This window comes from Pelodiscus sinensis, chromosome 1 (assembly GCF_052426305.1).
Source record: "Pelodiscus sinensis isolate ZL-2025 chromosome 1, ASM5242630v1, whole genome shotgun sequence".
Lineage (NCBI taxonomy): Eukaryota > Metazoa > Chordata > Testudines > Trionychidae > Pelodiscus > Pelodiscus sinensis.
This window is the reverse complement of record NC_143052.1, coordinates 354,879,070-354,895,114: the sequence shown is the minus strand read 5'-3', so window position 1 is coordinate 354,895,114 and position 16,045 is coordinate 354,879,070. Positions and strand designations below refer to the sequence as shown.

The 16,045-nt window shown below is 50.2% G+C and overlaps 2 protein-coding genes across 2 annotated transcripts; both read left to right on the top strand.

Moving 5' to 3' along the window:
• Window positions 1–4,512: 4,512 nt before the first annotated feature.
• Window positions 4,513–5,460, top strand: LOC149526077 (olfactory receptor 52E8-like). The gene has a single exon (XM_089777148.1). The coding sequence runs from the start codon at window positions 4,513–4,515 to the stop codon at window positions 5,458–5,460; it is 948 nt and encodes a 315-aa protein (XP_089633274.1).
• Window positions 5,461–13,483: 8,023 nt separating this feature from the next.
• On the top strand, window positions 13,484–14,053 carry LOC149526076 (olfactory receptor 52J3-like). Its single transcript, XM_089771557.1, has one exon. The coding sequence runs from the start codon at window positions 13,484–13,486 to the stop codon at window positions 14,051–14,053; it is 570 nt and encodes a 189-aa protein (XP_089627683.1).
• Window positions 14,054–16,045: the final 1,992 nt, after the last annotated feature.

The window sequence follows — 16,045 nt, the reverse complement described above, 5'->3', positions numbered from 1 at the left end:
CAAGCTCTCCCTATACCTGTCCCTTTATGACCGACTGAAGTTCTTTTAAATTGTGTTTGGTTCTATTACAGCAACTGAAGGAGTCAGGTTAAAGCTTAAACAGTTACAGGTTTATTAAAAGACTTATAAAAGCATATGGTTACAATGGCTATTGCTCTCTTTCTTAACTGTTAACAAATACAGATTTTAAAAATGGTTACAAAGAAAATAAAGGTAGAAAATAGAAATAATGGTACCAAGTGACAGCTTAATCTTTAAAGAGCTCTAAGTCTATGTGTACACTTAAGACAAAGTACCACATCCAAGTACAATTTTTACCCCTTTCTGTGCCTCTCGATTCCAGCGTGTCAGGCCAGGGCCGGTCTCTCAATTCTTAGGAAAGACGAATACGAGGTGGGCATCCCCTTGGAACCTTGGGAGATCAAACACCTAACCCGACCAGCAGATAGATGGTAGATTGACACTCAGAGAAAATGTGCTGCTGGACCCATCTATATACCCCTGGGGGCCCGTATCCTCTTTCTTATCTAAGAGGCCAAATTGTACTGGTCCGTTTCGTGGCGCCAGTTCTTACAAGCAAGTTTCAAGTTAATTTACACTTGCAAGAGAGAGAACTAAATTGTGAGTACTAGGCATTTTTTTACTGGGCGAGAGATTCCTCCCCCCGCGTGCGGCTGTGTGTTCGTATCAATATGGGTTTGAGTCAAGGGCACGCCTTGGCAGCCTCTTGGTCAGCAATTGGCGTATCTCTGTTTACAGACATTCACGGTCACACAGCCTGGGCCTTCTGCTCTGTGTGCCCTGCATGCTCCAGGCAAGCAAAAATAGATGTTACAAGGGGTTTCCTGTCTGGCTACAGCTTCCAGCCACTGCGATGTGCGCTGGCTTTCTCCACAAGATTAAAGAGCCCTTATCACCCATGGTTTTCTCCTCATGAACATCTCACTTGATTGTCTTTTGATGACAAAAGTAGGAGAAGCTCATTAAGTCTCTTTCTGCAGCCTCCAGTCATTTTTGTGGCTCTTTTTTGCACTGTCTCCAATTTTTCAGCCCCAGGACAGGACACAGTCGGTTGCACCGATGCCACGTGCAGAGCTGTAATCCTTCCCCTGCTCCAACTTCTCTGTGTCCCTGTGTTCCAGAACACAGCGCTATAGTCTGTGGGCCAGGCCTACATTTCCAGTTCTGAGTTGATCGTTTTCTATTGGACTCCATTCATCATCGGCTAGTCACTGCTCTGCCAGTCTTTGGCACCTAAATGAACTCCACAGGCATTTCCTATTTGCTTCCTGATCGGTGATCATAAACGCTGAACAGCTTCAGGCCGAGATCTGATCCCTGCAGAGCCCTGCTCGAAATAGCCCTGTTCACTGACAATTTCCCATTGACAGCAGCTTTCCAAGATCTGTCCGTGAGCCAGGGTCTAGTCCATTTTACCTCCATTCCAGTGATAATGTACAATGTTCATTTTTCCCCTGAATGTTTTCCATTACTAAATCAAATGCCTCTCAGAAATCAAATTGCGCATCTGCGCAATTCCCTTAACCGGCCAAACATTTACTCTCATCAAAGGATGGAATTAGACACAAGCGGTTTTCCATAAGCCCTCTTGTTCGCTGGCATTAATTATATTCCTTCTTTGGTTAAAAACAATCCCATACCAGCCTCTCCATTGCTTCCTAGCCTCGTTAAATCTGTTCTTTAAAACATTCCCTTCATTGTTTATACTTTAAAGTTAACATAGAAGTGCCCTGCATTTACGTTTTTATTTTATTTATTTTATTTTATTTTTTATATTTCGGGGGACTGATGCTACTTGATTGTGTACTATTGGTTCCCAACGAGCTGTGGGGGGGATTGGTTTGGTTAGTTTGTAACTCTGGTGTTGGTAAGGCTAATGTTCTGCTATACATGCTATTTAAACTCCTCAAATGGAAGGGCACATCTACACAGCAGAGGTAAAGCCAAAATAATCTAGGCAACTTCTGCAGAAGAGGACCTGGGGATTACAGTAGATGAGAAGCTGGATACGAGTCAACAGGGTGCCCTTATAGCCAAGAAGGCGAATGGCATATTAAGTTGCATTAAGAGGAGCATTGCCTGCAGATCTAGAGAAATGTTTATTCCCCTTTATTCGGCTCTGGTGAGACCACACGTGGAGTATTGCATCCAGTTCTGGGCCCCCCACTACAGAAAGGATGTGGACATATTGGAGAGGGTCCAGCGGAGGGCGACCGAAATGATGAGAGGGCTGGAGCACATGACCTATGAGGAGAGGCTGGGGATTTGGGTTTGTTTAGTCTGTAGAAGAGAAGAGTGAGGGGGGATTTGAGAGCAGCCTTCAACTTCCTGAAGGGAAGTTCCAAGGAGGCTGGAGAGAGGCTGTTCACAGTAGTGACGGATGCAGAACAGAGAGCAAGGGTCTTAAGTTACAGTGGGTTGGATATTAGGAAAAACTATTTTCCTAGGAGGGTGGTGAAGCACTGGGATGGGTTCCCTAGGAAGGGGATGGAATCTCCATCCCTAGAGGTGTTTAAGTCTCAGCTGGACAAAGCCCTGGCTGGGTTGATTGAGTTGGGGTTGGTCCTACCTTGGGCAATAGGCTGGACTTTAGGACCTCCTGAGGTCTCTTCCAGCTCTATGGTTCTATGATTCTAACTTGAGCTACATCAATTGCATAGCTGAAGTCAAAATAGATTAATTTGGCTTTTGGTGCTGTCTACACAGCAAGAAGTCTGAGTTAGAGCACTCTTCCTCCGACTTCCCTTCCTCCTCGTACAATGAGGGTTACAGGAGTTGGAGTAAGAAGTCCTCCAGCTCGACATTATTCTGACATTATGTCAAAATAACTGCTTGTAGTGTAAACGTGTGCTATGTTATTTCAGAATAACATCAGTGAATCTGAAACAAAGCTGCTTTGTAGATGTAGCCGGAACGACCTGGAAACTATTTCACCACTTCATGTGCCATAAGTACCTCACACTGCTTCTTTCCAGATGCTGAACATGGCTGTTTTTGAACCCAGCAGTCTTTTCTGTAACAACAACAAGTTTCCTTTCTCCTTCTAGGAAATAGCTAAACCTTTTCTAGGATTTCTCTTCCTCAGGAGGACATCAAATCCAACCCCCAGCCCAAAGCAGGACCAGTCGTAACTAAATTTGCTGCTGTTTCGGGAATGATTCCCCTTCAAGTGCTAAGTCTCCATCGATATTACTGGTTAGGAGCTCTTCTCTGTCTGTCAGTTGGAATGTAATTCATCTGGTGCTGGCCACTGTCGGTAATGGGCCAGAAGGACCTTTGGTCTGACCCAGTACGGCCGTTCTTAAGTTCTTATGTTCTTATCAGTTCTGTCAGAACCCCCCTTTCTAGCTGTGGCAACGTCTTCGCAGCAGCATTATTTCAGTAAATCGTCACTTCTTCCGAAATAATGCGGTGCATGTCTACACAGCAAGCCCATTACTTCCAAATAAATTCAAAATAACGGGATTCTTCCTCCAACTTCTGCAAACCTTGCTGGCTGTTCAGTAAGGGAAGTTGGGAGAAGGGTGATCTATTTCGAAATAAGTGCTGTGTAGGCAGCACCAGAAGACGAAATAATCTCTTTCGACTCAAGCTCCGCAATGATTTATTTATTTATTCATTCATTTAGTTACATGTTTTTACCCACCTCTCTATTTAAAATAGTCGAGACGGCTTACACAATTTTTTAAACGAAATACAAATATATAAATATATAAACATTTTAAATTGGCATAGCTCAAGTTGCGTAATTTATTTCGAGTTTTGTCCTGTTGGGTAGATGTGTGACCAAATGGGGCACATGTCCAGAGCAGGATGTCCCGTACCCCACCCCTCCGGCATCTGAACTTTGCTTTTGCCACTGCAGGAAACGTACAGGTGTTTCCATGGAGCTGCTATAAAAGGCATGCAGGTCTTTGGTCCAGGTGGGATGTTTCCCCCGGCACATGGTTTGGCAAAGTTTTGCTTTTCTCTACTTTGAGATATTGAGCAAATGGGTGACTAGGGAAATCCCTACAGTATACACCTTCGAGCTTGGGTGTCATTACATTAAGGAAGGGTGATAGCTCACCAGTATTCACGCCTGATTTCTGCTCATCATATATACAGTAGCCCCGTGTCTGTGACTCTAACGCTGTAACGTTACGAGTCAACTCTGGGGGGCGCTGTTGCCTTGCACCGTGGGGCTCGGCTGAGTTCTGCTCTGCTTGATATAGAAGCAGGTACCATGGCTTGATATAGAAGCAAGACGAGCTTCATTTATCTGAATAATGAAAATGTTATTTTTTTCAGTGTGTGAAGGCCAGTCCAGACCAGACTCCAGTAGTGCTTGTAGTGTCATGTCTTACACATACTAACACAGTCTCTCCACCCAGGTATTTGTGTTGCGACCATCACCCTAGAGCCTGAGCATATAAAGGAAGTCAGGGGAATGTGAGGTATGTGCAGGAGACATTGTTCTGCCTCAGAGCTGGACGCATTCTTCCCGACTCCATGTCAGATTCCAACACCAGCGACTTCACCAACCCCTCCTCCTTCATCCTGCTTGGCATTCCCGGCCTGGAGGAGGCCCATGTCTGGTTCTCCATCCCCTTCTGCACCATGTACGTCATAGCCCTCTTGGGGAACTTCACCATCCTGTTCATTGTGAAGAAGGAGCCAAGCCTCCATGAGCCCATGTACTATTTCCTCTGCATGCTGGCCACCACCGACCTGATCCTGTCTACGTCCATCCTGCCTAAAACACTGAGCATCTTCTGGTTCAATTCCAGGGAGATCGATTTCAGTGCCTGCCTCACCCAGATGTTCTTCATTCACTGCTTCATAGCAATAGAGTCTGGGATCTTCACGGCCATGGCGTTGGATCGCTACGTGGCCATCTGCTATCCCCTGCGACATTCCACCATCCTGACCAACCCCACAGTGGTGAAGATCGGCCTGGCCGTGGTGCTGCGCAGTAGCGTGCTCGTTTTGCCCACTCCCTTCCTGGCAAGACGGTGGCCCTATTGCCGAACCAACATCATCTCTCACACGCACTGCGAGCACATGGCCGTGGTGAAGCTGGCCTGTGCCGACACTCGCCTCAGTAGTTACTATGGGCTCTCTGTGGTGTTCTTAGTAACTGGAGTGGATGTGTTTTTTATCACCATGTCCTACGCCCAGATCCTCAGGGCCGTCTTCAGCCTCCCCACCAAGGAGGCCCGGATCAAGACTTTCGGGACCTGCGGCTCCCACCTGGGTGCCATCTTAGCCTTCTACATCCCGTATCTCTTCTCCTTCCTCACGCACCGCTTTGGCCACAATGTGCCCTTGCGTTTCCACATTCTCCTTGGCAGCGTGTACCTCCTGGTGCCCCCCACGCTGAACCCCGTCATCTACGGGGTGAGGACCAGACAGATCCGGGACAGGCTGCTACGTCTGTTAACTCAGAAAGGGACCTAAGATTTTCTCTTGGCGACCTGGCTGGCAGACCCGGCCCCTTGCGGCTCTGGTGGGTGCGGAAGGGCTGGGCTCTGTTCCAGAGCTATTCAGGGCTTTCCGGGACGTAACACACTGTGTGAGTGCGACAGACTGCAGGAATCAGTCTGTGCACCTGTGATGGGGGCGGTCCCAGACGACCCCTCGGGGGGGGCCTCCTGGGGTTCTGACACGGCCCCTGCCACTCGCCTTCCTGCTCTCTGGGGCTCCTCACCTGCTGGGCCAGCTCCCTGGTGTCCCCCAGGCAAGTCCCCAAACTGAGGTCCCTGCCCCACCGAGAAGCAGCACAGACACTGAACCTCTTCAGGTCCAAGGAGAGCGCTGTTTGGGGCCCAGCCTCATGAGAGAGCACTCCCCACATGGGATCAGACCCCAAAGAAATAGGTGAGCCCCCTTTAGCAATAAAAGGGGGGATATGCACACTGGTGCCCCCCCCCCCCCCCGGAACCATTGTTTACACTGGGGTCGATAGAAAGTAAAAGTGATTTTATTAGGTACAAGCAGTAGGATTGAAGCGGCAATAAGTGAGAACAGGCCGAGCAAAGTAGGTTCCAAACCAAAAGATGCCAAAGCTCTTGGCTAATTCTCCACTGAAACCTCAGCACAAACTTACTCAAACTCCCCCTAGAGCCTCTTTTCCAGCTGCCCCTCCAAACCAGGCTGTCTCCCCACGCTGGGGTCTTCGGCTCCTTCCTTCAGGTGCAGCCCGGCCAAAAGACCCAGGCCTCTGCTCTCCTATTCTTTTGGTTAAGGAATTGAGGCTGCTCCCTACCAACCACTGCTCAGACATGAGGACAAAAGAGATGGTTTAACCGTTGCTCATCAAGAAGTTGCAGGTAACACCCTCCGTGTCTCCCATTCACACATTTGAAACTCACAACGTAGTCCCTGCGCCATTGGTCTAATTTCACACACCCCAGTGATACACACAACAGAGTAAGATAAAGAGAACCAGCAGACTGACATAAGGGTCGATGGGTGACACAAAATAATTCGCTCAAAGCACCTTTGGGTACGTCTAGACTACAGGCTTTTGTTGACAGAAGTTTTGTCGACGGTATCTGTCGACAAAACTTCTGTCGACAAAGAGCGTCTAGACACATTCAGGTCTGTCGACAAAGCAGCTTGCTTTGTCGACAAAACCCTGTAGTCTAGACACAATCCTACATGCAATGACACCTTCTGTCGACAGAACTCTGTCGAGAAAAGGTGTTATGCCTCGTAAAATGAGGTTTACCAGCGTCGACAAAACTGCTGAGTTCTGTTGACGTTATGTCGACAGAACTCAGCGGTAGTGTAGACGCAGGTATCGTTTTGTCGACAAAAGTCCACTTTTGTCGACAAAACTCTGTAGTCTAGACACACCCTTTGAGTTACGTATATTCATGTCCATACGTCCATTTCATAAAGCATGTTGGGGGGGTCCATCACAGCACTATTGTCATAGGGAAGCCTCTTCGAATTTCTGGTCACTTGACCTTTGCAGGCCTATGTCCTCCACCAAGGCCCAGCACAACTGTGCCTCTGCCTCCCTCCGCGGTCCCCTGCTCTTCTCCTTTCTCCCATCACTCCCTGAATCATGTCCACCTCTTCCACGCCTGGCCATTGCAGATTTTGGAGTGGGGTGGGAGGAGAGGGACTTTTCCTGCGGTTCCCGTGGTGACTTAGGTCTGTGAGAGCGCTAATTTTTTGTCAGTTCAATTAGCAGTTACCTGACAGGAGCGGTGTCTCTACTTCCTGTATCCGTGTAATAAACATGCAGGAATAGTCATGATCAGTCATGTGCGTGTTTCACGTCTGGCGGCAAGTCCCTTAAGGACTCTGGTTGGGCTGAAAATGGGAATGTACATTCTTGCTTTGTTATCATCGCTGCAGAGAGAGACTCCACCAGGCCTCTTGGTTCTTCCTCCGCTCTGAGAGGGCGGGGGTGTAGTGGGCTCGGAGGGGAGGCAACAGCTTTCTGGGTTCCTGGGCAAGGTGGGGGGCCCAGCGCCCCGGCCCTGAGGCAGCGGGGCGGGAGTGGGGCAGCTAGCTCGCAGCACTGCCCAGACCTCACCGCTCTGCCCCCTCCCTCTCAGCCAGCCCTTAGCGTGATCGTTTCCAGGAGCCCCAGGCGCTTTCGAAATCCCAGGACACAGATGCTCCCTTTGTCCTTCCTCTCCTCGTCGGCAGGCCGGAGTGTGCTCCAGGAGGGGTAGACACACTGCAGGACTAGTGGGGGACAGGCCTGTCAGGCACTGCGGGGTGCAGGGGTAGCTGTACTCCTTCCCCAGGGCCCTGCCGCCGAGAGACAGCCAACCCCTCCCCAACCCACGGTGCCAAGGCTCCGGCACAATCGTGCCCCCGCTCTCCAGCCTAGGACCCCAGGGCCGTGCTGTCCGGCCGTGGTCAGACGCCCAAGCTGTATGAATTCACTCCCCAGTCCCTTGCCCGGGGACCCGCAGTTCCCACCGGTCAGCCTCTGCACTGCAGGGCTATGACTACACTGGCGCGCTCTTGCGCCAGAAATATGCAAATGAGGCTAAGCGTGGAATATCGCCGAGCCTCATTTGCATATCTAATGAGCCGCCATTTTTGCGGAAGAGGCTCTTGCGCCAGAAGGAGTGTCTAAACGGCCCCTTCTTGCGCAAGAAAAACCCTCTTGCGCGATGCCGTTCTACCTGAAAATAATCAGCGTAGCGGCATTGCGCAAGAGGGTTTTTCTGGCGCAAGAAGGGGCCGTGTAGACACTCCTTCTGGCACGAGAGCCTCTTCCGCAAAAATGGTGGCTCATTAGATATGCAAATGAGGTTTGGCGATATTCCACGCTTAGCCTCATTTGCATATTTCTGGTGCAATAGCGCGCCAGTGTAGACATAGGCCAGGTGTTTCCAGATGGAGACACCCAAATGAGAGCCTAGATACCCCCGGCCCTTTGCCTTTAGCTTCAGAAGAAAGCCAAGCCTGGCTATACTACAGGGCACAAGTAACTCGCACACAGGTGGACTCAGCACCTCTGTTGTGCTCGGAGCGGAGGAGTCGGAGAGGAGAATTTGTTCAGTCTCCTCCCAGTGCTTATAACCCAGGCGCTTCTCACTGGAGAAGTATCCCCGATTGGCCAGAGGGGCAGGCCGAGAGCCCAGCGCTGGGATCCAAGCGCCCTCCAGCCGGGACAGGGCTGGAAAGTCTGACTCAGCCTGGCACCTCCGATTCCAGTTCCCCGGGAGACACTGGCAGGAAATGGACCCCCTGGGGTGGGACAAACCCAGCGCAAACGCCGACCCAAGCTCTGTGCTGCTGGGCCTCCCGCCCTGCTCAAGAGCAGCTCGGAGATGGGGGACCATGAGGTGTTTGTCCCCTGGGCAGCCCCCTCCCCACAGAAACACTGCTGGTGTCACCTCTATGAGTCTGGTCCCCCCAGTGACCTCAGGGACTGAGCTGTGCGGACAGGTCTCGGGGTGGGGTGGGGAGGTGGAGTCCCGGAGTTCCCACCCCCCAGGAGCGGGGTGATCCCACACCCTGGCATGTTCTAAAACCCTCAGATTCACCTTGAGAGGGGGGTGACAGCATCCCCTCGAACGCCCTTGTGCCTCTCTCCGGCCCCAGCGTCTTCCAGCCACTCCCCTGCCTCCCACCCAGCAGAGCAGGGGTCCGGTCCCCTCTTGGTGTGAGGGAGAAATGGCAGGACTCTCGGCTCTGTCTCCCTCTGATAATCAGCCCCTCCATCGCCTTGGCCAATTCTTGTCACCCTCTCCCCACCTCGGTTTTCTTATCTCTAGAATGGGGAAATGTTACAAGTGACTTCCATTTGCTGGATATTTTGAAGAATGTTAAAAAACGTCTGCTGCACAGAATGGTGACAGCTACTGATTAGAACTGCTGCTGTCGGCTCCCTTCACGACAGCCCTGTGCATCTGCAGGGCGAGTTCACATCTCTCGTTCAGCCATCTTTCTCCAGAGCCTTCTGCTTACTACCAACCCGTCCTTCCTGGGCATTTACGGAGGTTTAGAACCTATGGAGATCTCAGCATTACCCCAAGTTTTTTCATCCTAATCAGCTTATTTGTTAAACACACGCAAATGCCCAGAGCGGCCAATTCCTCCCTGACTCAGCCCAGAGCTCAGGAGTTCCCCTCGCCCTGTGGGAAGGACCCTTAAATGATGTTTACTCCTAAATCTCGATAAATAGCCCACGAGCCCGGACGGGCTCATCTCCAGCCTGTTTACATCCAGACGCTGCGTCTCCGCTCGGGGCTGAGGGAACCCCGCTGGGATTGCACGGAGATCTGTTATAAACGGTGCACTCCCCGCTGTCGGCTCTCGGCGTGGGCGGGTCCAGGCCATGCTGGGGTCAGAGCGGCGTTGGAGAAGGTGAACGGAACGAGGTTCCCAGGGAAGACACTCGCGTCTCACAATTCCCAGACCCCGAGGAAGACTCCACAGCCTGACAGACCCAGTGCACGGTGCGTGTGAGGGGACAGAGGGAAAGTCTGGGATCCTTCGCCCACTGCGCAGACATTAAACATCCCAGGCCCTTGACCCGGGGATGAGGTTGCTCCAGTGTCACTGGCCAAAATGTCCCTTTTTGATACCCTCGTCCCCCTCTCCGGTCAATGTCCTCCAGTTCCCAGGGGCTGTGTTTCAGTGCCAGAGAGACTCCGTCAGGATGAAAGGGGTTAATAGATGTGTGGTACGAGGCCAGATTCTGGGGCTGCGAGCCGGACTTTACTTAACCCCCACTGAGGGAAAACTCCCCTTGTAGTTAGAACTGAGTAAAGAGCTCAGGAGCCAGCCGGGTCTGAATGCTCAGAGGCAGCCTCGCCTCCTCGTGCTCGGTGTATTTCCAAACACACTTTGGCCTTCCCAATTACACCCCATCACCCATCTACATGCTTAGAATTTTTTTTAACCAATCACATGTCAGGTCTTCTATTGTTTCCTAGTCTTGTTATATCTTATCTTTAAAATGTTTCCTTCATTTGTTCTATTTCAAAGTTAAACACAGATCTCTCCTGTGTTCACCACTTGCTTTTTGCTTGCTTTTGGCTTGGCTGCTGCCTGATTTGTGTGCTTTTGGTTCCAAATGAGGTGACTGTTCGGTGGGTTGTTATTTCTGGTGTCGGTAAGTCTGGATGACATTCCTCTTTCGACAGAGGAATGTAAATGACGGACTTTGAAATTGCAAATGAAGCACTTCATTTGCATAATGGATTCCGATCGCTTTTTCGACAAAGTATTTTTCAGAGAGAAAACCCAGCGGTCTAGACACAGTTCTTTCCGGGGGGAAAAAACCCTTTTTCAATAGAACCTATAAACCTCATTTTTTCAGGCCTTAGTGTTCTTTCATAAAAAGTTTTTTTTTTTTTCAAAAGAACTGCATCGACACCGCAGGGATGTTTTTTCGAAAAATCCTTTGTTGAAAAAGCAATCGGCATCCATGATGCAAAGGAAGTGCGGAATTTGAAAATCAGCGCTTCATTTGCAATTTTGAAGTCCTTCGTTTCCATTCTTCTGTCGAAAGAGGAATGTACTCCAAAAGGACCCTAAGGTTCTCCTGTAGCTGCTCTTCTACACCCTCCTTGACTGGCACTGTCCTGTAAAGTATTTCATCTCCTCCGGTGATATGAATTCCTCCCACTGCTTCCTTCCAAACACAGAACAGAGCTATTTTTTGAACACGTCTGACTTTCCTGCAACATTAACACGTTTCCCTTCATCTTTCTCGGACACAGCCAAACCTTTTCTAAGATTTCTTTTGTTCCAAATAACATCCTTTTTGTGATCCTTACAAACATGGATTTTTCCCTGATGTTTTTAACGTTCTTTATCAAATGTCATGACTTCTCTAGCTCCCTTGTTCCTATTAGTTATATATTGCTCCTCCTGCCCTTCACTGCCACTGAATCAGGGTGTGTCTAGACTACCGAGTTTTTTCCAAAAAAGTGTCCTTGCATCTAGACTGCCGTCCCTGTTCTTTCGAAATTAAATCGAAAGAATGTGGCAGGTTTTTTTGCAATCGGTAAAACTATTTTACCAGGAATAATGCCCTTTTTCAAAAGAGCTCTTTTAAAGTGCTACATAGTCCTGTATTTTGTTTTGAAAAAAGGCATTCTTAAATGCACACAAGGCTCTTTTGAAAGAGATTGAAGATCACTTTTTTGAAGCTCTTGTGGCTGTCTAGATGATGTCTTTTCAAAAGAGGCTTGTAGTCTAGACGTACCCTCAGACTGCGTCTAGATTAGCATGATTTTGCGCAAACTCTTGCCGTCTGTCTACACTGGCCGCTAGTATTTGCGCAAGAACACTGACTTTGTAATGTACAAAATCAGTGGTTCTTGTGCAAATACTTTGATGCTCCTGCTCAGGGATAAGCCCTCTTGTACAAGTATTCTTGTGCAAGAGGGCCAGTGTAGACAGCCACCTTAATTTCTTGCGCAAGGAAGCCCGATGGCTAAAATGGCCATTGCAGCTTTCTTGCGCAAGAGAGCATCTATACTGGGCACGGGTGCTTTTGCGCAAAAGCAAATCTTTTGCACAAAGGCACATGCCAGTATAGACTCTCTCTTGCACAAATACTTTTAACAGAAAATCTTTTCTGTTAAAAGTATTTGCGGAAAAATTGCCAATCTAGACGCAGCCTCAATGTTTAACTTGGTGCTTTTTTACTGTAGCATCGAGGAATTTTTGCTGTCCAATGCACTCTTCTTAAAGAGCCCCCAATTTTAACTGTCAGCTCCCTGCTTACATTTTTTGTTCCAATCAGCTGTGCTAATAATTTGCTGCCGCTTTAGAGAATGAACCCCTTTCAAGCACTAAGTCTCTATGGATATTTCTGGTTAGCAACTCTTATCTATATGTCAGTTGGAATGTAATCAGTTCCAAACTTTTATTTTGTTGTTCTCTGTTTGTGTCCTTTGTCTGCCTCTTCTCTCTATGAAACAGTCGCAGATTTGCCATCTGTCTGCATAGGACAGCCTCCCCAATTCTCACAGTCCGTCTCAGAAACCCCCTTTTTAGCTGCGATTTCCTTTGTACAGACTCAGTGACCAAATCTGAGCACGTGTCTAGAACAAGTAATCTTCCACCCCTCTCCTTCAGAATTGGACCATTGTGTTTGTTTTTCTCACCACCGGGAATGTACAGGTGTTTTCACACGGCTGCTACACATGATAGGCAGGTTTTTGTTCCATGAGATGTGTTGCAGGAGGGATGTTTCCCCAAGCACATGGCTTGGCAAAGCCTTAGATGGTCTCCACTCTCAGATTTTGAGCAGTGGGGTGACTAGAAATCCCTACAGTGTTGGAGAGTCAGTGGCTCATCATTCATGTCTCTGGACAATGGAAATGTCATTTCTCGGTGTGTGAAGTGAAAAAAACGTGCTTCACCCGTGACATGAGAACAGCCTCCATTAGCGCATGTCGTGTCTCATGTTAACATGGTCTCTCCCTCCAGGCATTTGGACTGTGACCATCACCCTGGAGCCTGGGCACAGACAGGCCGTCAGGGGAACATACGGTCCTTGCTGGAGACACCGTTCTGTTTCGGAGTTGGACGCCTTCTCCCCTGCTCCATGTCAGATTTCAACACCACCGACTTCACCAACCCCTCCACTTTCATCCTGCTGGGCATCCCTGGCTGGGAGTCAGCCCATGGCTGGATCTCCATCCCCTTCTGCATCACGTACGCCATCGCCCTCTTCGGGAACCTCACCATCCCGTTGGTTGTGAAGATGGAGCCGAGCCTCCACGTGCCCATGTACTATTTCCTCTGCATGCTGGCTGTCACCGACCTGGTCCTCTCCACATCCCTCCTGCCCAAAACACTGAGCATCTTCTGGTTCCATTCCAGGGAGATTGATTTCAGCGCCTGCCTCGCCCAGATGTTCTTCATGCTCAGCTCCATAGCAGTGGAGTCTGGGATCTTAGTGGCCATGGCGTTGGATCGCTACGTGGCCATCTGCCACCCCCTGAGACATTCCACCATCCTCACACACTCGGTGGTCGCCAAGATGGGCCTGGCCGTGGTGCTGCGTGGGGTCACACTCGCATTGCCCAATCCCTTCCTGGCCAGGCGGTGGCCTTATTGCCAAACCAACATCATCTCCCACACGCACTGCGAGCACATGGCCGTGGTGAAGCTGGCCTGCGCCGACACCCGCATTAATAGCTACTATGGACTCTTTGTGTTGTTCTTAGTGTCTGCTCCTGATGTGTTTTTTATCACCATGTCCTACACCCAGATCCTCAGGGCCGTCTTCAGCCTCCCCACCAAGGATGCCCGGATCAAGACTTTCGGGACCTGCGGCTCCCACCTGGGTGCCATTTTAGGCTTTTACATCCCGTATCTCTTCTCCTTCCTCACGCACCGCTTTGGCCACAATGTGCCCCTATATTTCCAAGTTCTCATTGGCAACATGTACGTCCTGGGGCCCCCCACGCTGAACCCCATCATCTACGGGGTGAAGACCCAGCAGATCCGGGACAGGCTGCTCTGTCTGTTTACGCGTAAAGGGACTCGGAAAGCTTTTGCCTGGGGCTCCAGCTGGCAGACCACATCCCATGCAACTCTGGTGGGTTAGAATGGGCTGTGCTCTCTTCCCTGAATCAGGTACAAGACAGTCAATGGACTATTCCAGCGCGACAAACTCTCGAGTTGGTGTGTGTTTGTAACTGGCACCAGGTAGATTTGTATGTCTACACTACAGCGCTAATTCGAACTAACGCATCCAGACTAAAAAACTAGTTCGAATTAGCGTTTTGCTCATTCAAACAAGCATGTCCACACAGAGTGGACCCTGAACCGGGCTTAAGGATGGCCGGAAGCAGTGCCGGCAGGGCATCAGAGGAGGACTTAGAGTGTGGAGCTGCTGTCTCAGGCTAGCCGAGGGCTGTGCTTAAAGGGACCCGACCCCCACCCCAGACAGACTGTTCTCAGGGGTTCCCCACTTGCAAAGCAGTCCTGGCTTGGATTGCCCAGAGTATCCGCACTGGGCACATCACAGCACTCGGCCATCAGCCTGGCTGTACTTGCCGCAGGCTGCCATCTGGGGAGAGGGGGCAATTGGGGGGCTGCAGGAGAGCTTCCACCCCCAGAAGCCTGCAGAGCCAGCCCAGTCCTTCCCATCGGGGGCGCTTACCCCATTCCTCCTTCACCTCCTTCCACTTACCCTCCCTAGCCCCTCTTCTTGATGTACAAAATAAAGGTCACGTGTGGTCAAAAATAGAATCTCTCTTTATTGAACAAAACTGGGGGAGACTGGGAAAAGGAGGTGGGAGAAGGGAAGTCAAAGGGTGGGAGAGGGGAGGGCAACTACAATGATCAGGGGTTTGGAACAGGTCCCATATGAAGAGAGGCTAAAGAGACTGGGACTTTTCAGCTTAGAAAAGAGGAGATGGAGGGCGGATATGATAGAGGTCTATAAAAGCATGAGTGGGGTGGAGAGGGTGCATACAGAAAAGTTCTTCATTAGCTCCCATAAGGAAGGACTAGAGGACACTAGAGGAAAGGAATGGGTAGCAGGCTTCAAACTAATAACAGAAAGTTCTTCTTCACAAAGCAAATAGTCAACCTGTAGAACTCCTTGCTGCAGGAGGCTGTGAAGGCTAGAACTAGAACAGAGTTTAAAGAGAAGTGAGGTAAATTCATGGAGGCTGGGTCCATAGAATGCTAATAGCTAGGGGGTAGGAATGGTGTCCCTGGCCTCTGTTTGTGGAAGGCTGGAGATGGATGGCACGAGACAAATGGCTTGGTTATTATTTTGGTCCATCCCCTCCAGGGTCCGTAGGGTTGGCCGCTGTCGGCAGACAGGCTACTGGGCTAGATGGACCTTTGGTCTGACCCAGTATGGCTATTCTAAGCTCAGGGCTCAGGGTCGGGGGTCTCAGTGGACCACCTTGATTTTCATGCACACCTGCTCCTGGGTGGCCAGGCTGGCAGCTCTCCTGCCCTAGACGGCCACTTTCCTGTGCCTAGTGCAGAGGTCATGGACGAGGTCCACGATGTCTGCACTGGACAAGGCGGGTGTCCGCCTCTTGCGGTCCTGGGCAAGCTCCCGGGAGCCGCCAGCCTGGACCTGGGAAGAGGGGGAGGGCTGGGGGGCATCGGGTGGCTGGCTCGAGCCGTGCCAGGTGCAGGGTCTGCTGGCTGGGTGCTGGCATTATTGCAACTGGCACAAACTGTGTAGCTATCCCGTGGCCCTTTAAGGGCTCCGGGGCCGGGAGGGGGGCAGTAGAGTTTCCCTGGTGTTGGCCAGAGTGGCCACCAGGGAAAGCTGGGGAGGGCTAGCCTCCCACTAGTTCGAATTAAGGGGCTACACACCCCTTAATTCGGACTAGTAAATTCAAACTAGGTTTAATCCTCATGGAATGAGGATTACCTAATTCAAACTAAGCGCTCTGTTCGTTCGAATTAAATTTGAACAAACGGAGCGCTAGTGTAGCGCCTATGAAAGTTAGTTCGAACTAACTTTGTAGTGTAGACATACCCTGACACAGCCTGGCACCTCCGATTCCAGGTCCCCCCGGGAGAGCCTGCTGCAGACTAAACCCAATGCAAATACTGCTCTAGGCTC